This window comes from Callithrix jacchus, chromosome 4 (genome assembly GCF_049354715.1).
Source record: "Callithrix jacchus isolate 240 chromosome 4, calJac240_pri, whole genome shotgun sequence".
NCBI lineage: Eukaryota > Metazoa > Chordata > Mammalia > Primates > Cebidae > Callithrix > Callithrix jacchus.
In genome coordinates this window covers 106,686,974-106,707,419 of record NC_133505.1, presented here as the reverse complement: position 1 = coordinate 106,707,419, position 20,446 = coordinate 106,686,974, and the positions used below count along the sequence as shown (strand labels likewise).

The following is a 20,446-nucleotide window of genomic DNA, read 5'->3' as shown; positions in this document are numbered from 1 at the left end:
AATTTAATGAGATATGGGGGAAACGTGATAATATTCAGAAGATAATTACAGGATGCTGTTAATAGGATGGATTATGATGATAAAGGAAAGCCATTCTGAGGAGATAATATTTGAACAAAGAACTGAATAATATGAAGGAACAAGTCATGGGAGAGCAGGGAAGAAATCCCAGTCAGACAGAAAAGCAAATGCAGAGGAAGCAGAAGCTGCATGGAAATTTCAAAGAATAGCAGAAAAGCCAATATGCTTAAAGTGCAGTGCACACTGAGAGGGACTAGGAGGCAGAGGTGATGTCCTCTAGGTCCATAGTAAGGAGAAGAGTGAGTTTTATCCTGAGTGTTCAGAGGAGCCATTGGTGGGATTTTTATCCCATGAGTACTGTGATGTTATTGATAGTGAAAAAGACCATTCTAGCTTTTTTTGTAGAGAACTCACTTTTTCAGGAAGTCCACATGAGAGAAGATGTTGACTTGGATATAGTGGTTAGAAGTTGAAATGGTGAGTAGTAGTCAGACTCAGGATGTTTTAGAGGTGGAGCCAACAGGAATTAATGACTGATTGATTTTGAGTAAAGAACAGAAGATGATGCCTAGGTTTGGACCTGAACAATTTGGTGAGAGAGAATACCATTAATTGAAATGAAAAGCACAGAGTAAAGAGCAGGGTGTGTATGTGTTTTTGGGAATGGGGGGACTGTGACAGGCACATGGTTTTTGTTTTTGTTTTTGTTTTTGAGACGAAGTCACATTCTGTTACCAGGCTGGAGTGCAGTGATGCTATATTGGCTCACTTCAACCTCCACCTCCCAGGTTCAAGTGATTCTCCTGCCTCAACCTCCCCAGTAGCTGGGACTACAGTAATGCACCACCACGCCCAACTAATTTTTGTATTTTTAGTAGAGATGGGATTTCACTATGTTGGCCAGGGTGGTCTCAATCTCCTGACTTCATCTTCCACCTGCCTCAGCCTTCCAAAGTGCTAGGATTACAGGCATGAGTCACTGCGCCCAGCCAGATTCTTTCCCAAGTTTCAAAGTAGTGGAATTGGTTGAGATCATCTGGGCAGTCAATGTCTATGAGAGGTCTAAAGGTTGAGCTCAGAGAATGCTAGCATGTAGACATTGGGGAGAGAAGGAGGAAAAGCTGTGACAACAAAGAAAACTAGGAGTGAGGAACAATAAGCACAAAGGAAAACATCCAGGAGAGTGCATTGTCCTGGAAACCAAGTGGAAAAAAGTATCTCAAGAGGGAGATCATCTCAAGAAATTAGATATCAAAGGAACATAACTCAAAATAATATGACAAACCATCATGCTGAACAGAAACTGGAATCATTTCCCTTGAGAACTGAAACAAGGCAAGGATGCCCATTTTCACCATTCCTATTCAACACAGTACTAGAAGTGCTAGCTAGAGCAATCAGGCAAGACAAAGAAATAAAAGACATCCAAATAGGAAAAAAAGAAGTCAAACTGTCTCTCTTTGGTGATAATATGATTATATACTTAGAAAACCCTAAAGACTCCACCAAAAGAATATTAAAACTGACAAACGATTTTAGCAAGGTTTCAGGATACAAACTCAATGTACAAAACTCAGCAACATTTCTGTACACCAATAGTGTTCAATCTGAGAGCCAAATCAAGAATGAAATTCTATTTATAATAGCCACAACAAAAGTAAATACCTGGGAATGCATCTAATCAAGGAGGTGAAAGATCTCTATGAGAACTTCAAAATACTGTTAGAAGACAACATAGATAACAAAAACAAATGGAAAAACATTCCATATTCATAGAGTGCAAGAATTAGTATCATTAAAATAGCCATATGGCCCAAAGCAATCTACAGATTCAGTGCTATTTCTATCAAACTACCAGTGTCACTTTTCACAGAATTGGGAAAAACCTTTTTGTAAAATTCACATGGAACCAAAAAAGAGCCAAATAACCAAAGCAATTCTAAGCAAAAAGAATACAGCCAGAGGCATCACATTACCTGACTTCAAACTATATTAAAAGGTTACAGTAACCAAAACAGCATGGAACTCATACAAAAACAGACACATAAACTAGTGGAACAGAATAGAGAGCCTAGATATAAAGCCACAAACCTACAGTCATCCAATCTTCAAGAAAGTCGACAAACATAATCAATGTGGAAAGGACTCAATGAACTGGCTAGCCATATGTAAAAGATTGAAACTAGACCCCTACCTTTAACCATATACAAAAAGTAGCTCAAGCTGGATTAAATCTTTAAATGTAAGACCTCAAACTATAAGAATACTAGAAGAAAACCTAGGGAACACCATTCTGGACATCAGCCTGAAGAAATAATTTATGACTAAGTCCTCAAAAGCAATTGCAACAAAAACAAATTGACAAACGAGACTTAATTAAGCTAAAGAGCTTCTGCACAGCAAAAGAAACTATTAAAAGACTAAACAGACAACCTATAGAAAATATTCACAAACTATGTGTTCAACAAAGGTCTAGTATCCAGAATCTATAAAGCTCTTAAGCAATTGAAGAAGCAAAAAAAAAAAACCATTTAAAAATGGACAAAAGACATGAACAGACATTTCTCAAAAGAAGACATACAAGTAGCCAACAAACGTGAAAATATGCTCCACATCATAATCATTAGAGAAATACAAATCAAAACCACAATAAGATACTAACTCATACCAGTCAAAATGGCTTTTTTTTTTTTTCTAGACAGTCTTACTCTGTCACCTAGGCTGGAGTGCAGTGGCATATTCTCTGCTTACTGCAACCTCTGCCTCCCAGGTCTAAGCGATTCTTTGGCCTCAGCATCCCAAGTAGCTAGGATTACAGGTGCCTGCCACCATGCCTGGCTAATTTTTGTAGTTTTAGTTGAGGTGGAGTTTCACCATGTTGACCAGACTGGTCTCAAACTCTTGACCTCAGGTGATCCTCTCACCTCCACCTCCCAAAGTGCTGGGATTAGAGGTGCAAGCCACTGCACCCCACCCAGAATGGCTATTATTAAAAGTCAAAAAACAACAGATGTTGGCAATGATGTGGGGAAAAGGGAATGCTTATAAACTGTTGATGGGAATATAAGCAGTTTATATTCATCCACTGTGGAAAGCAGTTTGGAGATTTCTCAAAGAATTAGACACAACTACTATTCAACCCAGCAATCCCATTACTGGTGATCAAAAAAAAAAAAAAACAACAAACAAACAAACAAACAAATCCTTCTACCAAAAAGATACATACACTCACATGTTTATCTTAGCATTACTCACAATAGCAAAGACATTGAATCAACCTAGGTGCCCAAGAACAGTGGACTGGATAAAGAAAATATGGCACATACACAACATGAAATACTACCCAGCCATTAAAAAAGAACAAAATTATGTCCTTTGCAGCAATTTGGATTCAGCATTATCCTAAGCAAATTAACACAAGTACAGAAAACCAAATACCACATGTTCTCACTTATAAATGGATGCTAAACATTGGGTACTCATCAACACAAGAATGACTATAGACACTGGAGACTGCTAGAAGGGTTGAGGGAGAGGGACAAGAGTTGAAAATTTAATTGTTAGGTGCTGTCTTCAGTACCTGTGTGATGGAATTATTCATGCCTGAAACCTCAGCATCACACAGTGTAACAGATAACAGACCTGCATATGTACCCACTAAATATAAAATAAAAGTTGAAAATTAAGTGGTTAAAATTAAGATACATCTATGCAATGAAATACTCTGCAACCATTAATCTGTGTATAGATGTACACCTATACCTCTAGTCATGGAATGCTATCCACAACATACTGTTTAGTGAAAGGAAAAAAAATTAAGATACAAACAGTGTATGTAGCTTGAACCATATATATTACTATGCATACATATGCATAGTAAAAGATTTAGATGAATGTATACCAATATATTAACACAGATCACCTCTAAGTAGTAGAATTTTGAAGAATTTTTTCTTGATTATGTGTTTGTCTGATGTTTCCAATAAGTAAATGATGTATTTAAAATAATTTTAAAGCTACTTTAATTTTTACATAAAAATTTTTCTATTTTCTAATTACTAAAAAATCAAGAAGGGGCTGGTGATTAACTGAGACTGTTGAGATACAGAGTTAGCTGAGAGCTGAGAATATTTATTCAACTGATATGATGGAGATCCTAAGTGTCTTTAATGAGTAATTTCAGTGGAGGGTTGAAGACAAAAGACTTGAGAGGATTCAAGAGAGAATGAATTTTAAGAAAATAGAAACAGTAAATACAGCTAGGACTATCCTTCCTTGCATGGAGCTAGGGAGGCAGCAGTGGTATGTAATCAGTTTTCTTTCTTTTTCTAAAGCTGTTGCAGCATATCTGTATGCTCATGGAAATGATCCCAGGCATGGGGCAGGGAGATAATACAGGAAGGAGCAATGTCCTTAAAAAAACAAAAGGCAAATGAGAATCAGTGCATAAATGGAATAATTGGCCTTAGGTAGAAGTAGAGAAAATTTATCCATTATAATAGAAGATATATAGTGTTGGAGTACAGATATAAGAAGATTGCTGTTGGATAGTGGGATAAGGAAGAAATACCATTCTGTTGGCTTTAATTTTTTCATAAACTAAGAAGCAAGATCATCAGCTGAAACTGAGGCAGTGAGGAATGACCTGTAAATGTAGGTAAAAACCATTAAAACATTGAGGTGGCCATAGTATGGTGGATTTAATACGATATTTGCATTTCAGAAACATGGGTTCAAATCTCAGCATGACCATTTTAACCTCTTTGTGTAACTGGCAAGTTACGTAATCTCTCTAAGCTTCAATTTCTTTATTCATTAAAAAATGTGTGATTATGCCTGCCCTATTTATCTTCACAGGGTTACTGTGTGTATCCAATAAGGTAATTAGATAATTAGTATGTATGTGCTTATAAAGCATCATACATATTTAAGACACACATGTTGGAACATAGCTGACCTTACTTTAGACAGGTTTTTTTTGTTTTGTGTTATGCTGTGTTTTGGTTTGAGTTTATTGTTTACGTTTTGCTTTTCTTTTGCATTCAAAGCTGCTTTTGCATTCAGAGACACCTTTCTTTACATTTGTAGGGGTTCAGAGCACTTAGTTTCTCCCTGACTATCAGAAGAGCAGTCTTATTGGACTCACTAAGAAACATTTTATTTCATTATTAGTGGCTTGGAGGAATAAAAAAAGTACAGGATCTTGTGACTATTATGCTGCCAGGTAATCTTTGCTCTTAAGAGGCACTTAAAAAAATAAATGTTCATGTGTACATATAAGGTCTGCAACATGATGTTATGAGATATATAGTAAAGTGGTTGCTGTAGTGAAAGAAATTTGCATATCCATCCTCTCTCATAGTTACCCCTTTGGTGGCATTTTCTGAGTTTTCCCTCTTTGGTTGCTCTATCCTACTCCCTTGTTCTCTTCTTCCTGTCTCCCTTGGTTAATAGTTTACTAAAAGCCATGGCTCTGGGGCTTAGAGTACCACAGGGGAGAGACACAGTCTGTAAAAAATGATTCTTCGCTGCCACATCATCCTATCTCCAAATAAAAAAGCACTAAGACTCTTTAATGAGACATTACCCTGGCTTCCAGACCAATGTCTGTGCTTCTAAGAGTGCTCATCTATTTATATGTGTGTTTTTTTTAAAGCCAGTTAGTAATTAGAAGAAATCATAAAATAATTATGATTAGTAATACTGATTATGGCTGGGGTCATTACTCCTTCACTAAGATGCTTTGCAAATGGATTAGCACTTCTTTGAATTAGGAACTTGGGCTTGAAAGCTATGAGGAAGCTGTATTAGTAAGAAAAATGTTCTTTATTTTGGGACTAAGCAGTAATCTGCAAAACAGTCAGGAAGCCATTGGGAACCTGGCTGAGAGAAAAATCAGGCAAATCAAATTGGCCATTTTATTAGGAATATATTCATCTGGGAAAATGTACTTGATTCAACTGCAGTTAAAGCTCTGGTCAGTTTAATCTAGTTCTTTACTAATGCCAACTCTTAGATGGTTGGACTGTGATATTTAGTATTGATCTTCCTGAATAATTGGGCAAATATTTCATTATTTAATATGCTACTGGGCAGCAAGAAACCATATTTAAAGTCTAAGTATTTATAAAATATAGGTTTTCAATAATAAACGTTTTTGTTATACAAAGAAGGCACTACTTCCTTTTAGTTTTTAATGAGGGATTAAATGTCCATTTATTCTTTTACACAGATACTATTTTTTTAATAATCTCTTTCTTCCTCTACTACGACTTATTCTTGGCCTCCTTTCCTAGTTAATCCTGTTTGTCCTTCATTTTCTCCCATTGGAAGATGATTTGTCCTATACCTATTGCTATTCTACAGATAATTCTTAAACATAGACCTTCAAAAGTCCAACAAATATATTTATTTAGCACCTACTACGTTAGGTACAGGAGGAAACATGATAATTAAGATATGGTTCCTGCTTTCAAGAAGAGAACAGGCCTATGTCTAAGAAGTGATTATAGCTTGATAGTAACAGTCTTGAAAGTGTAACTGGTACCAGCATATCTGGAATATGCTGAAATTCTGGTTATTAAAAACATGTGCTTTATAATGTATAGAATTGCAGGGTATTATGTTAAATGAAATAAGCTGAGCATAGAAAGACACATATTACATATTACATGTTTGCAGTCATATGTGAGAGCTAAAATAAAATTGATCCCATGGAGGTAGGGAGTAGAACAGTAGTTACCAGAGGCTGGGAGTGTGGGGGATGAAGAGAAGTAGGTTAGTGGGTACAAACATACAGTTAGATAGAAGTAATAAGTTCTGATGTTCAGTAGCTCAATAGAATGACTCTTATTAACAAGAATGTATTGTATATTTCAAATATCCAGAAGAGAAGACCTAGAATGTTTGGATATCACAGTTACCCTGACTTGATCAGGGTATGTATGCACAATATGTATCCACATATTGAAAATAAACATATATCCCATAAATATGTATAGCTATTATACATCAGTAAAAAATGAAAAATAAAAAACATAGTGAAACACCTTAAAAATCAAGGAAACTTTTTGAATATTAAAAGAAAGAACGTGGGCTTTGGAGTGAAACAGGCGTAACTACACCATTTTCTAACTATATGACCTTGGGCTTGTCATTTAACCTCTCTAAGTAAGATTTATGCTCCTCTATAAAGTAAAGAGGAGGATTAAATAAAATAATGTGCATAAAGCCTTAGTTAGATTAAGAATTAAAGCCAAGCATAATGTTAAAATTTTATATTCTTTCCCTTTTAAAGTTTGAAAAGGGGAAGATGGGAAGAAGCACAAAAAAAGAGTTGAAGAAATTACAAAAGGAAATGGGTAAATTTGCCTACATAAAAATGTAGAATATATGCATGTCTATAAATATAATTTAAAAAGCAATAATATATGTCATAATTCTGAAAGATAAAAAGGTAATATTTTTTAATAATCGTAATATTTAAAAAGCCACTAATACTCCAGTGGTAAAATGAAAAGAGGGTATTTGGTAACAACTTACAAAAGAATAAATTCATTTTAACAAATGTAAAGAAAACATTCAAACTTCTGTTATAAAGGAAATAGAAATCAAAAAAATAATGGCAACCATTTTGGCCTGTGAAATTGTTGGGGATTCAAAAAGGACAATACACGTTGATGATGAGAACACTGTAAGTTGGACATTCCCAAACACTGCTAAATAGTCTTCATTGATGTGGAAATTTGATGTCTATCAAAATTTTTATTTAACCTTTCTAAAAGATTTGAAACTTAGTGTTTTAATTACATTTTTAGGAACTGATCCTAAGGAATTAAGTGTACTGTTAAAATGTTTGTACACAAATGGTCATCACAACATTATTTATAATTTTAAAAAACCTAGAAAACTTCCCTGTAAAGAACAGTATCTATCTTTCAGAATAAATAATTTATTACCACCGAAACATAAACTTAAATTTTTGAAGGGAAGTCAGTGGGAAAAAGTATATGTTTTTATACAGCCCTATATACCTACTCTAAAGGATGTTTATGCTTGTCTTGTCAAACAGTCAAAGACCACTTAATAATTAACTGAATACTTTTGAAGAGCTCTTTGAAGAAAAAAAATCTAACTACTGATTAATAATTCTTAGCAGACTGTAATCTTCCAATCAGGCGAAGGCTAAAATGAATATTTTTATGCTGGGTTACAATATTTATGACAGAAGCCCAGAGGAATTTTCAGTGATATCTTTTGATTTCTAAACCCAAAGAAACGCGTATGCCTCATTCTCATACTATGTATTCTAATGAAATTGTTGGCACTACGAAATGAAATACATGGAAATGATCTTTATTACAGTAGTATTATTCACACATCTGTTTTTTATCTTAACATTACATTCTCCTGAAAAAGGATTCCACTTAATTCACAGTGTTTTCCAGCTGACCGTCCAGTGGAATATAAACATATCTCAGAAATTTGATTATTTCAGAAAGCTAGAGCTCATTGTGCTTTAAAAAAAAAATTGAGGCATAAGAAGGATTTTCCAAATGTCATACTCCTTAGATCATAAAATCTTGTACTTTCTTGTATTCTATTGTTTTGTGTGTAACTCAGAAGAATAATGCTATTTGGCAGAAGCACTGTGGTCTCAGTTTTCAAATATTTCTGTTGGTAAGAGATAATTATTCTGTGTATTCTTGCTTCAACTTAATAGATTTAGGTCTTTGATACCATCTTTGTCGATATTTTCTGTCATTAAACAGTGTCAAAATTTGTAAAATAAATGTCAAATAGGTGTCATCTTCTTTTGGCAGATCAACAAATGAACAGCTCAGAATCAGTGACTGAGCTGAGAGTATTGCTTTGCTGAACTAAAAGCATAGAAAGGGTTGTGACCTGGAACTACTTTTACTTTTTTAACCAGTGAAGAAGGAAGGAAAGAGAGAGAGGAAAGAATCAGATAAGGCCTCAAAATAACGACTGAATGCAACTAAAATCAGGAAAAAACCAAAAGATGAATAGATTGTCATTTGAGACCAGCACCAAAGTGATGTGAGTGATACCAGACTGAAACTTAAAAGTAGGGTCTTTGTTGTTGTTGTTTTTTTTTTTAAATCATGGACTTGAAATATGATGTTATAGTTATTTAAAATATTCTTGTTAATGAAGTTTCTACATGTATAACATATATGGATTTCAGAATTCAAGGAATTTTAACACAATACATTTAGAACCATGTTAAAATATATGTGTGTGTGTATTTATGGGTTTCTTTGATGATTCAGAAGACCTCTAAGGATCTTTCAAGATCCTGAGGCTATCATTATAATCAGCATATTATGAATATATTAAAATGCTAGAGAGCTCATTAATATGGAGTTGTTAGAGTCGTGTTAAATGAAATTTTGCTATTTATAGACCAAAAGCAATGTTTTTTTTTTCTTTTTGGAGAAGATAAAAATCCACAGATAGCTATCACATCAATGTGTCAGTAAAGTAAAACCACTGACTAAACAGTCATCTTTCATAAAACAAGTTGTTGGTTGCTGTATTTGAGAATTCGGAAATGTATATAAACCTGATGTATCCTCATATCACACTCTAGAAGTTTACTATCCAGTGAATCAGCCCCATAAATGCATACCAAACTTAAGAGCTGTACCTTATAACCCCTCATTATGTACATACTTTGTTTTTCAATGTTAAAAGCACCAAAGAAATGCAAACTAAATTGAGGAACTGGGTTAATTTAGCTTACAGAATGTGCTTGCCTAGTGTGTGTGTGTGTGTGTGTGTGTGTGTGTGCGTGTCTGTGTGTCTGTGTGTGTGCGTGTCTATGTGTCTGTGTGTGTGTGCGTCCGTGTCTGTGTATGTGTGTGTGTGTTTTGGGGTTTGACTATGACTTTAGCCGTAAGAATGCATGTTTGCTTTCTCTTGATTCACACAGAGCAGATGGATGCTTGACTGCCTGCTAATCCACAGCTGGAATGGTTTCAGCAGTTTCCACGTTGCCGGGTTAGAGTGGCTTTTCTAGTGGACTGAGAGGGCAGCAAAAGAGGGATATCATTATTCATCAGTATCCCAGTGGGAGTGCTGCCAGCAGAGATTAATTTTTTCTGTTATGCTTGTAAAACAAGCTCAGGTGGAGTCTCTAATCCTCGGGGCACGGGTGGCAGATCAAGGAAGATGCTACAAAGCTAGTTAATTTTCTGATTCTGGGGGAAACAGAAGCTCTGTTAGATGTATAAATACATGATTGCAAATTTAAGTAGCTCAAATCCAAATGGGATCTTCCCCGACATCTGGTACTGAAAATCTCTATTTTTCTTTGTTGTCTTTAAATATAACTTTTTGAAAGTTTACCTGGAGCCAAAATGTTGATAGCTCTAAATATTAGGATAATTTTATGAATTAATAACTTCAAATATCTGAATTTTACAAACATGAACTAAAGCTAAAACTTTCTACCTAAACAGACACTAAGTTAGATGTCCAAAGTATATCCATCCACTTACATATATTACCAGAAAGATACAGCATTAGCTATTTGATTAATAGGTGTCATTTTGTTTTCTAAGGCATAACCATTGTATTTTTAATGGTTTTATTTTTATTATCCCAATTTAAGATTTCCATGTGACACCTGTTTCCCACATTTTATTGTATGATCTATCAATATGTTTATCTTTTTGAGCAATGAATATGGGTTTCAAAATAGAATTAAGTGATGGTTTTAACAAATGTAAAAACATTTTTGTTTTAATGGAGTCTGGCTCTGTCATCCAGGTTGGAGTGCAGTGGCACCATCTTTGCTCACTGTAACCTCCGCCACCCAGGGTCAAGCAATTCTCCTTCCTCAGCCTCCCGAGTAGCTGGGATTACAGGCACACACCACCACACCCAGCTAATTTTTGTTTTTTCAGTAGAGATGAGGTTTCACCATATTGACCAGGTTGGTTCTTGAACTCCTGACCACAGGTGATCTGCCCACCTCGGCCTCACAAAATGCTGGTATGACAGGTGTGAGCCACCACGCCAATCCCCGTAGCAGAATTTATACATCCAGTGACTTTTGTCTTATTAGGATTATTTCTCTGAAAAGCTGTTTTTAATAGGCCCTGCGGTTACAAAAAAATATTAACTCCAGGCTCTATTGTACATTCTTTTGATTATTTGGGGAGCAAAATGTGATCCACTAATGGTTATTTTTGTTTCTTGGGTTTTTTGTTTTGTTTTGTTCATTACCTTTACTTTTGTTTGGAGAAAACAACAGGAAGTTATTTGAAACCAATTCAAGTAAGTTTGTTAAGTCAGGCAATGTAATTCGGGGTTATAAAAAATTTTGGATGACTACAAAGATAATGTGTAGTTCCTAAAGTCATTCTGATTACAATGCCAAAAAAGGAGTTTCACAGTATTTTGAGTAGTGAATGCCCTATTGAAATGCATTTATTACCTCCAAGGTATTTATTTTGATTAACATAACATACATATGTTCTGGTATGTTTATTTAAAGCCAGTCCCTCCTGTGGTTCTACTCATACCTTACATAATGAAATAAACCTTTATTTTAGTTAAGTTTCAGAATTTTGTTAATACTGAGTCCAAATCTTGTTTTACCAAGAGTATTCTGTAGTTCAAGAGATATACATTTTTTAAAGCACTAAGTAGAATTCAAAGATTAACACTTCATAGAAGAAGCTCCTACAAAAATGCAAGGTTCGTAAGTGTCAAGAAGACTTTCTCCTCATGTTAAAATAGCCAGAGGACATAATATGACATGAAAGCAAGCAAGTCTAAGAGAGGATGGAGAAATAACTGAGGAGTTAAGAAGGCTATAGCAGTTTGTTAAGTCGTTTTTGAGGTAGTAATGATTGCTAATACACTGAAATAATTGTTTCCCCAATCTATACTGCATTAGCCATCTCTTGCATCTGCTCCACTCAGAAGAAAACTGTGGTTATCTATTAATGCTGTACGTAGCCTAAAAAGGAACAAAAACACCCCACAAATCTCTAGTTTCTTCATTTTACATGTTCCATCATGACTTCTTGAAAATTTTCTTTTTGATATGACTTACAAATTCTGTAGCAGCATTTGATACTCTATCATCATAAAGAATGTTGTTTCAACAAATCAAAATTGAGAATTATAATATTTATAAGAATTTTTCAGAAATTTTAGGGATACCCATTTCTTCCTAATCAAAGCAGGGTACAGTGCTTTTCACTTTGGGTTTAAGTTTTAGCACACAATCATATAGAAAATTATTTTTCCAAAAATATACATCAGGACATCGTCAATTTTCTCAGTAACCTCCCTGAATACTTTGATATTCAGGTCTTTTGCTTTTGAACACTTATAGTATCATTAGTATTAGATAGTTCTTATCTTATATTACTGTAACAAGCCAAAATATAAACCATTCTTCCTATCCTTGTATGTTTTTTCAAAGACAAAAGGGATTATTGAGTATTTTCTCCTTTTTTATTTATAGTGACAATAAGGTGTACTTGAAAATGCCCCAAAGTTGGAATAGACAGAACTAAGTTGATTTCTAATTCTGCCACTTATACTATTACAAACTTTCTTTTAATGTTAATCAGCCTAACTCAGCCGGGTTTTTATTGCCTGATTCTGGATCTGCATGTTATTCAAACACTCTCCAGCAACACTTTCATTGATTTAATGAAATAATTTGTCTCTTTCAAAATTTTTAGTTACCCTTTCTAATCATTTTTCATTGATTTGCATTATATTGTTAAATTGATTTCATACAATTAGAGAGTGACAGAGTGGTTGACTAATGGCTAGGAATAGATTACACTGTTAAACTGGTAAGAATGCTATTTAATTGGCTGACATGTTTAGGAGTAGTTATGTTATGACTCTTGCTTCCTTACACAACTTTGTAGTTGCAGAAACTTAAATGATGAATACCCATATGACAAAGACACCCTGCATAATAGAAGGTGACTTTGATTTAGTACAACTACAGAAGCACCATTGTTGTAACAGTCTTGTCTCTGAGCTTATTTCTTTATTAGTAAAATAAAAATGATACCTATCTTGCTTCACACAGTTGCTGTTTTTAATTTATAATAATATTGATTAAAGCACTTGAAAAACTGTTAAGCACTATTTAAATATTGTTACACCACATTGAAGGGAAGCAAACTACAATTAAAATAATTAAGAAAAAGATCAATATAAATATATAGAGAAAATGAAATGGTATTTTTTGCTTAAATACTAGTTCTATTCTATTTATTTTCACCTAGGAAATACTATTTATTTTCACCTAGGAAAAGAAAAATAAGTTTTTTCGTTATCTATTTATTCAGCAGATTTTTATAAATCATGTTAATATGTAGAGTGATGCTAGGCACTAGAAAGAAGGCACTTTTTATTATCAAATTATCTGCTACAACTCCCAAGAAAGAGTCTTAACTCTAGGTGGCAGGCACCATCCTTTTTCAATTCAAAACAAAAAATGCCTATAATCTGCCAGTTCCTGTGCTCTCTCTATATTATTTCTCTTTTTTCTTTCTTTCTTTCTTTTTTTTTTTTTTCTTTCCTTCTTCCTTTTACTTGGCAGGGTCTCACTCTGCTGCCCAGACTGGAATGCTCTGGTACCATCATAGCTCATTGCAGCCTCAAACTCTGTGCTCAAGCAATCTCCCTGCTTCAGGCTCTCAGACAGCTAGGAGTACAGGACTGCAGGCATGCACCATACCCAGCTCCCAGCTTCTTCTTTTCTTTTTTTGGGGACAAGGGTCTCTGTGTTGCAGAGGCTGGTCTCCAACTCCTAGCCTCAGGCGATCCTCCCACAATGGCATGCCAAAATGCTGGGATTACAGACATAAGTCTATTATCTTCTTTTCTTCTCAGAGCATAACAGCACTCTCTGGAGTACATATTACTTATTCTGTTTTATGGATGAGACAACTGAGGCTCTGAAAGTTTAAGAAAGTCTACATTATAAGTGACAGTCTCAGCATTCACCTCAGTTCTGTCTGATTTCAAAATTAAGGCACTTTCAAGTATACCTTACTTTCTCCATAAGTAAAATAGGAGAAAATACTCAATAATCCTTCTCCTCTTTTTTTTTTTAAGTGAGGGGGAGGGAGGGATCTTAGGTAAGTTTGGTGTATATTTTGGTTTATCATAGTAATATAAAAATATACTGAGGAGATAGACTGTATGGCAGTGTGAGGAGCACAGCAGACCCTCTCCACAGGGAAACCCATTCAACTGCTTGGACGTTTTTTTTTAAAGCCAGCTATTTAAAGTCTTTGAAAGTTGTCCTAAGGACTTGCAGCAAATGAAGAAACATCTATTCAAGATGATGTACTAAATCTTAATAACAAGAGTGAATGTCTGTGGATTTGCGCCACAATCCATTCCCACCCCTACATCCTAGCTCAAGATGATGAAAGCTGTGTTCTAGACATTTGCAGTCAAGAATATAGAGCTACCTTTCCAAACTAAGACTGTTTTCATCCCAGGATGGTCAGGCAACCAGCATCTCTCAACTGCCTTCCCTACTCCCCCCAACTTCTCCTAATGCAACCTCCTTGTATTATAGGAGCTCTAATTTAAGCAGTATTGGCCAAGAGTACCAGTCTTCATTCTGCTGCCTAGCCCTTGCTCATAAGGTAGAAGCTTTATTCTACCTGGGTTAGACTTACAATAATGTGGCTGATCACCCCTACCCTAGCTCACTTAAAGGATGGAGGTTTCGTTCTGGGAGAGGTAAGCTGAGAAGACCAGAAGTTACTGTCTCTGCCCAGAAACCTCAACTCTTAGAGTAGGGTTGTCCATCTGCGAGAAGTGGGCCACTGATCCCACCTCCAGCAGTAGCACAGAAATTCTACTCAGGCGAAGAGACAGACATTAAGAAGAAAGAATTCCACATCTCTGGTTAAGGCAACTAACTTTATTTGGAAAAGGGTGTGGAAGTTCATGCCTAAGAATATTAACATACAAACTTATATAAATTCATACCTGCTCTTTTTCCTTCTCTCAACTTCTGTAGAATGCTTAAAATTATATAAAGTAATAATTACATGTACTTTTTAGTTTATAACATGTGGAAGTATAATATGTGTAACATTAGCAATAAAAAGGGGGAACCAGGTGCAGTGTCTCATGCCTGTAATCCCAGCACTTTGGGAGGCCAAGGTGGGTGGATCACAAGGTCAGGAGATCAAGACCATCCTAGCCAACAAGGTGAAACTTTGTCCCTACTAAAAAATATAAAAATTAGCTGGGCCTCTGGCCTGTTATCTCAGCTTACACAGGAGAATTGCTTGAACCTGGGAGGTGGAGGTTGCAATGAGCCAAGATCACGACACTGAACTCAAGAGCTAGACTCCATCTCAAAAAAAAGGAAGGGAAGGCAATAGAGCTGTATATGAATAATGCTTTCATATCTCACTAAAATTAGGTTAGTATAAATCTGGAGTGAATTTTAATAAGGTAAGATGTATATTTTAGCCCTAAAACAACCATTAAGGAAACAAAACATTAAAAAATGAGTAAAATCAGCCATGTGCAGTGGCTCATACCTGTAATCCCAGCACTTTGGGAGGCTGAGGCAGGTGGATCACCTGAGGTCACAGGTTTGAGATCAGCTAGGCCAACATGGTGAAACCGCTTCTCTACTAAAAAAACAAAAATTTAGCCAGGAATGGTGTCAGGCCCCTGTAATCCCAGCGACTCAGGAGGCTGACACAGAAGAATCACTTCAACCCAGGAGGTGAAGATTGCAGTGAGCCAAGATTGCACCACCGCACTCCATCATGGGCAACAAGAGTGAGACTGTGACTCAAAAAATATATATATATATATGTATATATATATGGGAGCAAAATTATGAAAGGAATTAAAAGGTTACACTAGAAAATATTCAGTTAACGTAAAAGACAGCAGTAAAGGAAGAAAAGAGGCACCAAAAGACATGAGACATAAAACAAAAATAAAGATGACAGATGTGATCCAGTCATGTCAATAATAACGTTAAATGTGAATGAATTAAACAGTGCAGTCAAAAGGCAAAGATTGTTAAACTGGAGAACATAACAAGACCTACTATACGTTATCAGCAGGAGACACACTTTATATTCAAAGATACAATTAGGTTAAAAGTGAACAGTTGGGAAAAGATGTACCATGTAAACAGCAACTGTAAAAGCTGGATTTTTCCATACTAATGTCAGTGGCATACTAATATCAGTCAGAATAGACTTTAAACAACAACAAAAAATTCTTTTAATAGAGACAAGGCAAACATTTTATTATAATGAGTCCATTTATTAGGAAAATATAGAGCCCACATAGCCAAGTCAATTCTACGCAAAAAGAAAACAGCTGGAGGCATCACACTACCAGAATTCAAACTATACTACAAGGCTACAGTAATCGAAACAGCATGGTACTGGTACCAAAGCAGAGATATAGACCAATGGAACAGAACAGAGACACCGGAGGCAGCACAACATATCTAGAACCATACAATCTTTGATAAACCTGACAAAAACAAGCAATGGGGAAAGGATTCCCTGTTTAGTAAATGGTGTTGGGAAAACTGGCTAGCAATGTGCAGAAAGCAGAAACTGGACCCCTTCCTGACGCCTTACACTAAAATTAACTCCAGATGGATTAAAAACTTAAACATAAGACCTGGCACCATAAAAACCCTAGAAGAAAATCTAGGCAAAACCATTTAGGACATAGGAGTAGGCAAGGACTTCATAACCAAAACACCAAAAGCATTGGCAACAAAAGCCAAAATGGACAAATGGGACCTAATCAGCTTCTGCACAGCAAGAGAAACAGTCACACTACCATGTGTGTACCTATGCAACTATCTTGCATGTTCTGCACATGTACCCCAAACCTAAAATGCAATAAAAAAAATGTGAAGAGAATACAGAGGAAATAAGAATAAAGTCAACATTAGGCAAATACTGCAATAATTGTTGCAGACAAGATTCTACGGATGCAACAAATAATGGGCAAAAGTCTGAGGAAAATCAGGACATTAGCATGCTCTCAGAGTACCCCAGGTATCAATTACAAAGAAGAAAAGAGTAGCTTTCCAGGGTAGAAACCCAGCACCACCAACTTAACCAAGTGATCAAGGTTAACATCATTAGTAATAAGACATGTTGACATCATGTATCGCTGTTATGATGTTCTGAGGACACAAGATGACTTCCATGGTATTCTTGACAAAAGTGCATAACCCATCATGAGGAAACGCTAGACAAACTCAAATTGAGGAACATTCTGCAAACTAACCAGTATTCTTCAGAAATGTCAAGGCAATGAAAGACAAGGAAAGACCAAAGAATGGCTTTGGAGGATACTAAACAACAGCTAAATACAATGTGGGGTCTTGAAAAAGAAAAAAAGACATTCAGATAAACTGGTAAAATTTCAATAAAATGGGGTTGGGTGCGGCGGCTCACGCTTGTAATCCCAGCACTTTGGGAGGCTGAGGCGGGTGGATCACAAGGTCAAGAGATCAAGACCATCCTGGTCAACAAGGTGAAACCCCGTCTCTACTAAAAACACAAAACAATTAGCTAGGCATGGTGACACATGCCTGTAATCCCAGCCACTCAGGAGGCTGAGGCAGGAGAATTGCCTGAACCCAGGAGGCAGAGGTTGCGATGAGCTGAGATCGCGCCATTGCACTCCAGCCTGGGTATCAAGAGCTAAACTCTGTCTCAAAAAAAAATTTTTTTCAATAAAGTCTATAATTTAGATTCTAAAAAAAAAAAATACTTTCAAGTAAAAGCACAGCATACAAGTACTTATGAGATCCAGCTAAAGCATAAATAAACAGAAATTCATAACTGTGAATGCCTGCATTAAAGAACTATCCCAAATCAGTGACCTAACCCTCCACCTTAAAAAAGCTGAAAAAGAAGAACAATCACAAGGGAACATGTAATAAAGATAATTGTTGCAATAAATGAAATAGCGAATATAAAGATAGTAGAATAAGTCAACAAAACTATCTGCTACACCAAAATACTGTAGACTTATAAACTGGCTTATAAACTACAGAAATTTGTTTCTCACTATGCAAGAGTCGGAGAAGGCAAGATTCAAATGCCAACACATTCAGTATCTGGTGAAGTCTTGCTTCCTGGTTTATAGACAGCCGTCCTCTCTCTGTGCCCTCACTATGTAGAAGGTGCAAGAGATCTCTTTTACAGAGGCACTTATCTCATTCATAAAAGCTTCACTCTCATGACCTAATCACCTGCCAAAGCCTCTACTTCTAAATACTACTCACTTGGAGTATTAAGATTTCATATGAACATATAATATATGAATTTTGGGGAAGACAAACATGCAATCTACAGCAGAAATCAAAAGTTAGTTCCTTGAGAAGATCCACAAAATTGACAAAACTTTCACTAAATTAGTCAAGAAGAAAAGAGGAAACATTCAACTTACTGAAATAAGTAATGAAATAGGAGACATTACTACCAACCTCACAGAAGTAAAAAGGATTGTAAGATAATTTTATGAACAATTGTATGTCAAAAAATTTTATGCCTAAGATGCAATGGACAAACTCCTAAAAAGACATGAACTACAAAAATTAACTCAAGAAGATATAGCATATCTGAATAGACCTATAACAATTAAAGAGACTGAGTTTTTATTTAAAATTTCTAAGAAAAGCCCAGGCCCAGATGTCTTTATTGGTTAATTCTACCAAACATTCAAAGATTTAATACCAATTATTTTTAAACTCTTTTAAAAATATAAGATAGAGAACATTCCCCTACTCAATGAGAGAGGCCATTACCTAGGTATTACCCAGACAGCAAAACCAGATAAGGTTTTCACAAGAAAACTGTAGATTAATGTTTCTTATAAATATAGATGCAAAAATCTTCCATAAAATACTAGCATACCAAATCTAGCAGCATAATACAAGGATTATACACCCTGATCAAGTGGGATCTGTCCCGGGGATTCAAGACTGATTCTCAATAAATGCAAAATAATATTTGACAAAACCTAACATGCTTACATGAAGAGAACACTCAATAAAGCTGGAACACAAGGGAATGTCCTCAATCTAACAGAGTATCTACAAAAAAAAAGCAACAGCCGACTTCATGCTAAATGGTAAAAGACTGGATGCTCTGTCACTAAGATCAGAAATAGAACAATGATGCCTGTGCTCATTTCAATATTGTAATGGAGGTTCTAACTAGGACAACTATGGAAGAAAAATAATTAAGGCATCCAAATTGGAAAGGAAGAATTAAACTAATTTGCAGATGACATGATCTTGTATACAGATAATTCTAAGGAAGCCACTAAAATACTATTACAATTAGTAAACAATTTTAGCAAGATTGCAGGCTACAAGATCAATATAAAAAAAAAGCAGTTTTACTGCAATACACTAGTAGTCAATAGTCTGAAATAAAATTAAGAAAGCAATACCATTTACAGTAGGATCAAAAGGATAAAATATGAATAAATGTAACTGAAGAAGTATACTGGGACACTGAAAACTATAAAACATGGTTGAAAGAAATTAAAGATCTAAATGAATGGAGGCATATTCTATGTTATGAATCAGAAGGCTTAATGTTAATATTAATGTACCAGGATTTCCCATATTCAACTATAGACTTAACACAAATCCTACCAAAATAGGGACTTTGCAGAAGTTGAGATTCTGATACTAACGTTTATGTAGCAATACAAAGGAACCAAAATAATCTAAAGGAATCTTTAAAAAAGAAGAGCAAATTTGGGTGACTGACACTTTTTAATTTCAAAGATTACAACTAAGCTACAGAAATCAAAACAGTGTGGTAGTGACACGAGTAGACGTATAGATTAACTAAATAGTCCAGCTATAGTCAATTGGTTCTAGACAAGTGTGCCAAGACAATAAATTGGAGAAAGATTAATGTTTTCAACAAATGCTACCAAGATAGCTTTATATATACATACAAAAGAATAAAGTTAGGCCCCTTTCTCATATCATACACAAAAATTAAATTTAGAGTGACCAAACCTAAATGTAAGAACTCAAACTATCATGCTTTTAAAAGTATTCTTAGAAGAAACATAGGCATAATTTGTTATCATATTGGGTTAGGCAGTAGCTTTTTAGTTACAACACCAAAAGCACAAGCAACAAAAGTAAAAATATATACTTTATAAAAATTAAAAGTATTTTGCTGCAAATGATATCATTAAGAAAATGAAAGATCACCCACACAATGGAAGAAAATATTTACAAATCATGTATCTGATTAAAAAAACTTATGTTCACGATACATAAAAAATTTTAATATCTCCATAATAAAAAAGACTGAAAGAATGGCCAAAGGATCTGAATAAACATTTCTCCCGAGAAGATTTG

At 35.2% G+C, this 20,446-nt stretch overlaps 1 protein-coding gene across 10 annotated transcripts in view; it reads left to right on the top strand.

Moving 5' to 3' along the window:
* Nucleotides 1-20,446, top strand: part of ASCC3 (activating signal cointegrator 1 complex subunit 3) — a 369,134-nt gene that overhangs the window by 277,767 nt on the left and 70,921 nt on the right. For 2 of the 10 annotated variants that reach the window (XR_013534438.1, XR_013534440.1), the window contains one exon: nt 8,954-9,081. The exons of 7 other annotated variants lie outside the window; for them this stretch is intronic. Coding sequence is in view for 1 of the 3 variants with exons in the window: in XM_035296386.3 (XP_035152277.3) it covers nt 8,844-8,855 (12 nt within the window). In the remaining 2 variants the exon portion in view is untranslated. Of the gene's footprint in view, nt 1-8,843; nt 9,082-20,446 lie in introns of those variants that run through there. One more of the 10 variants, XM_035296386.3, reaches the window with a different exon arrangement.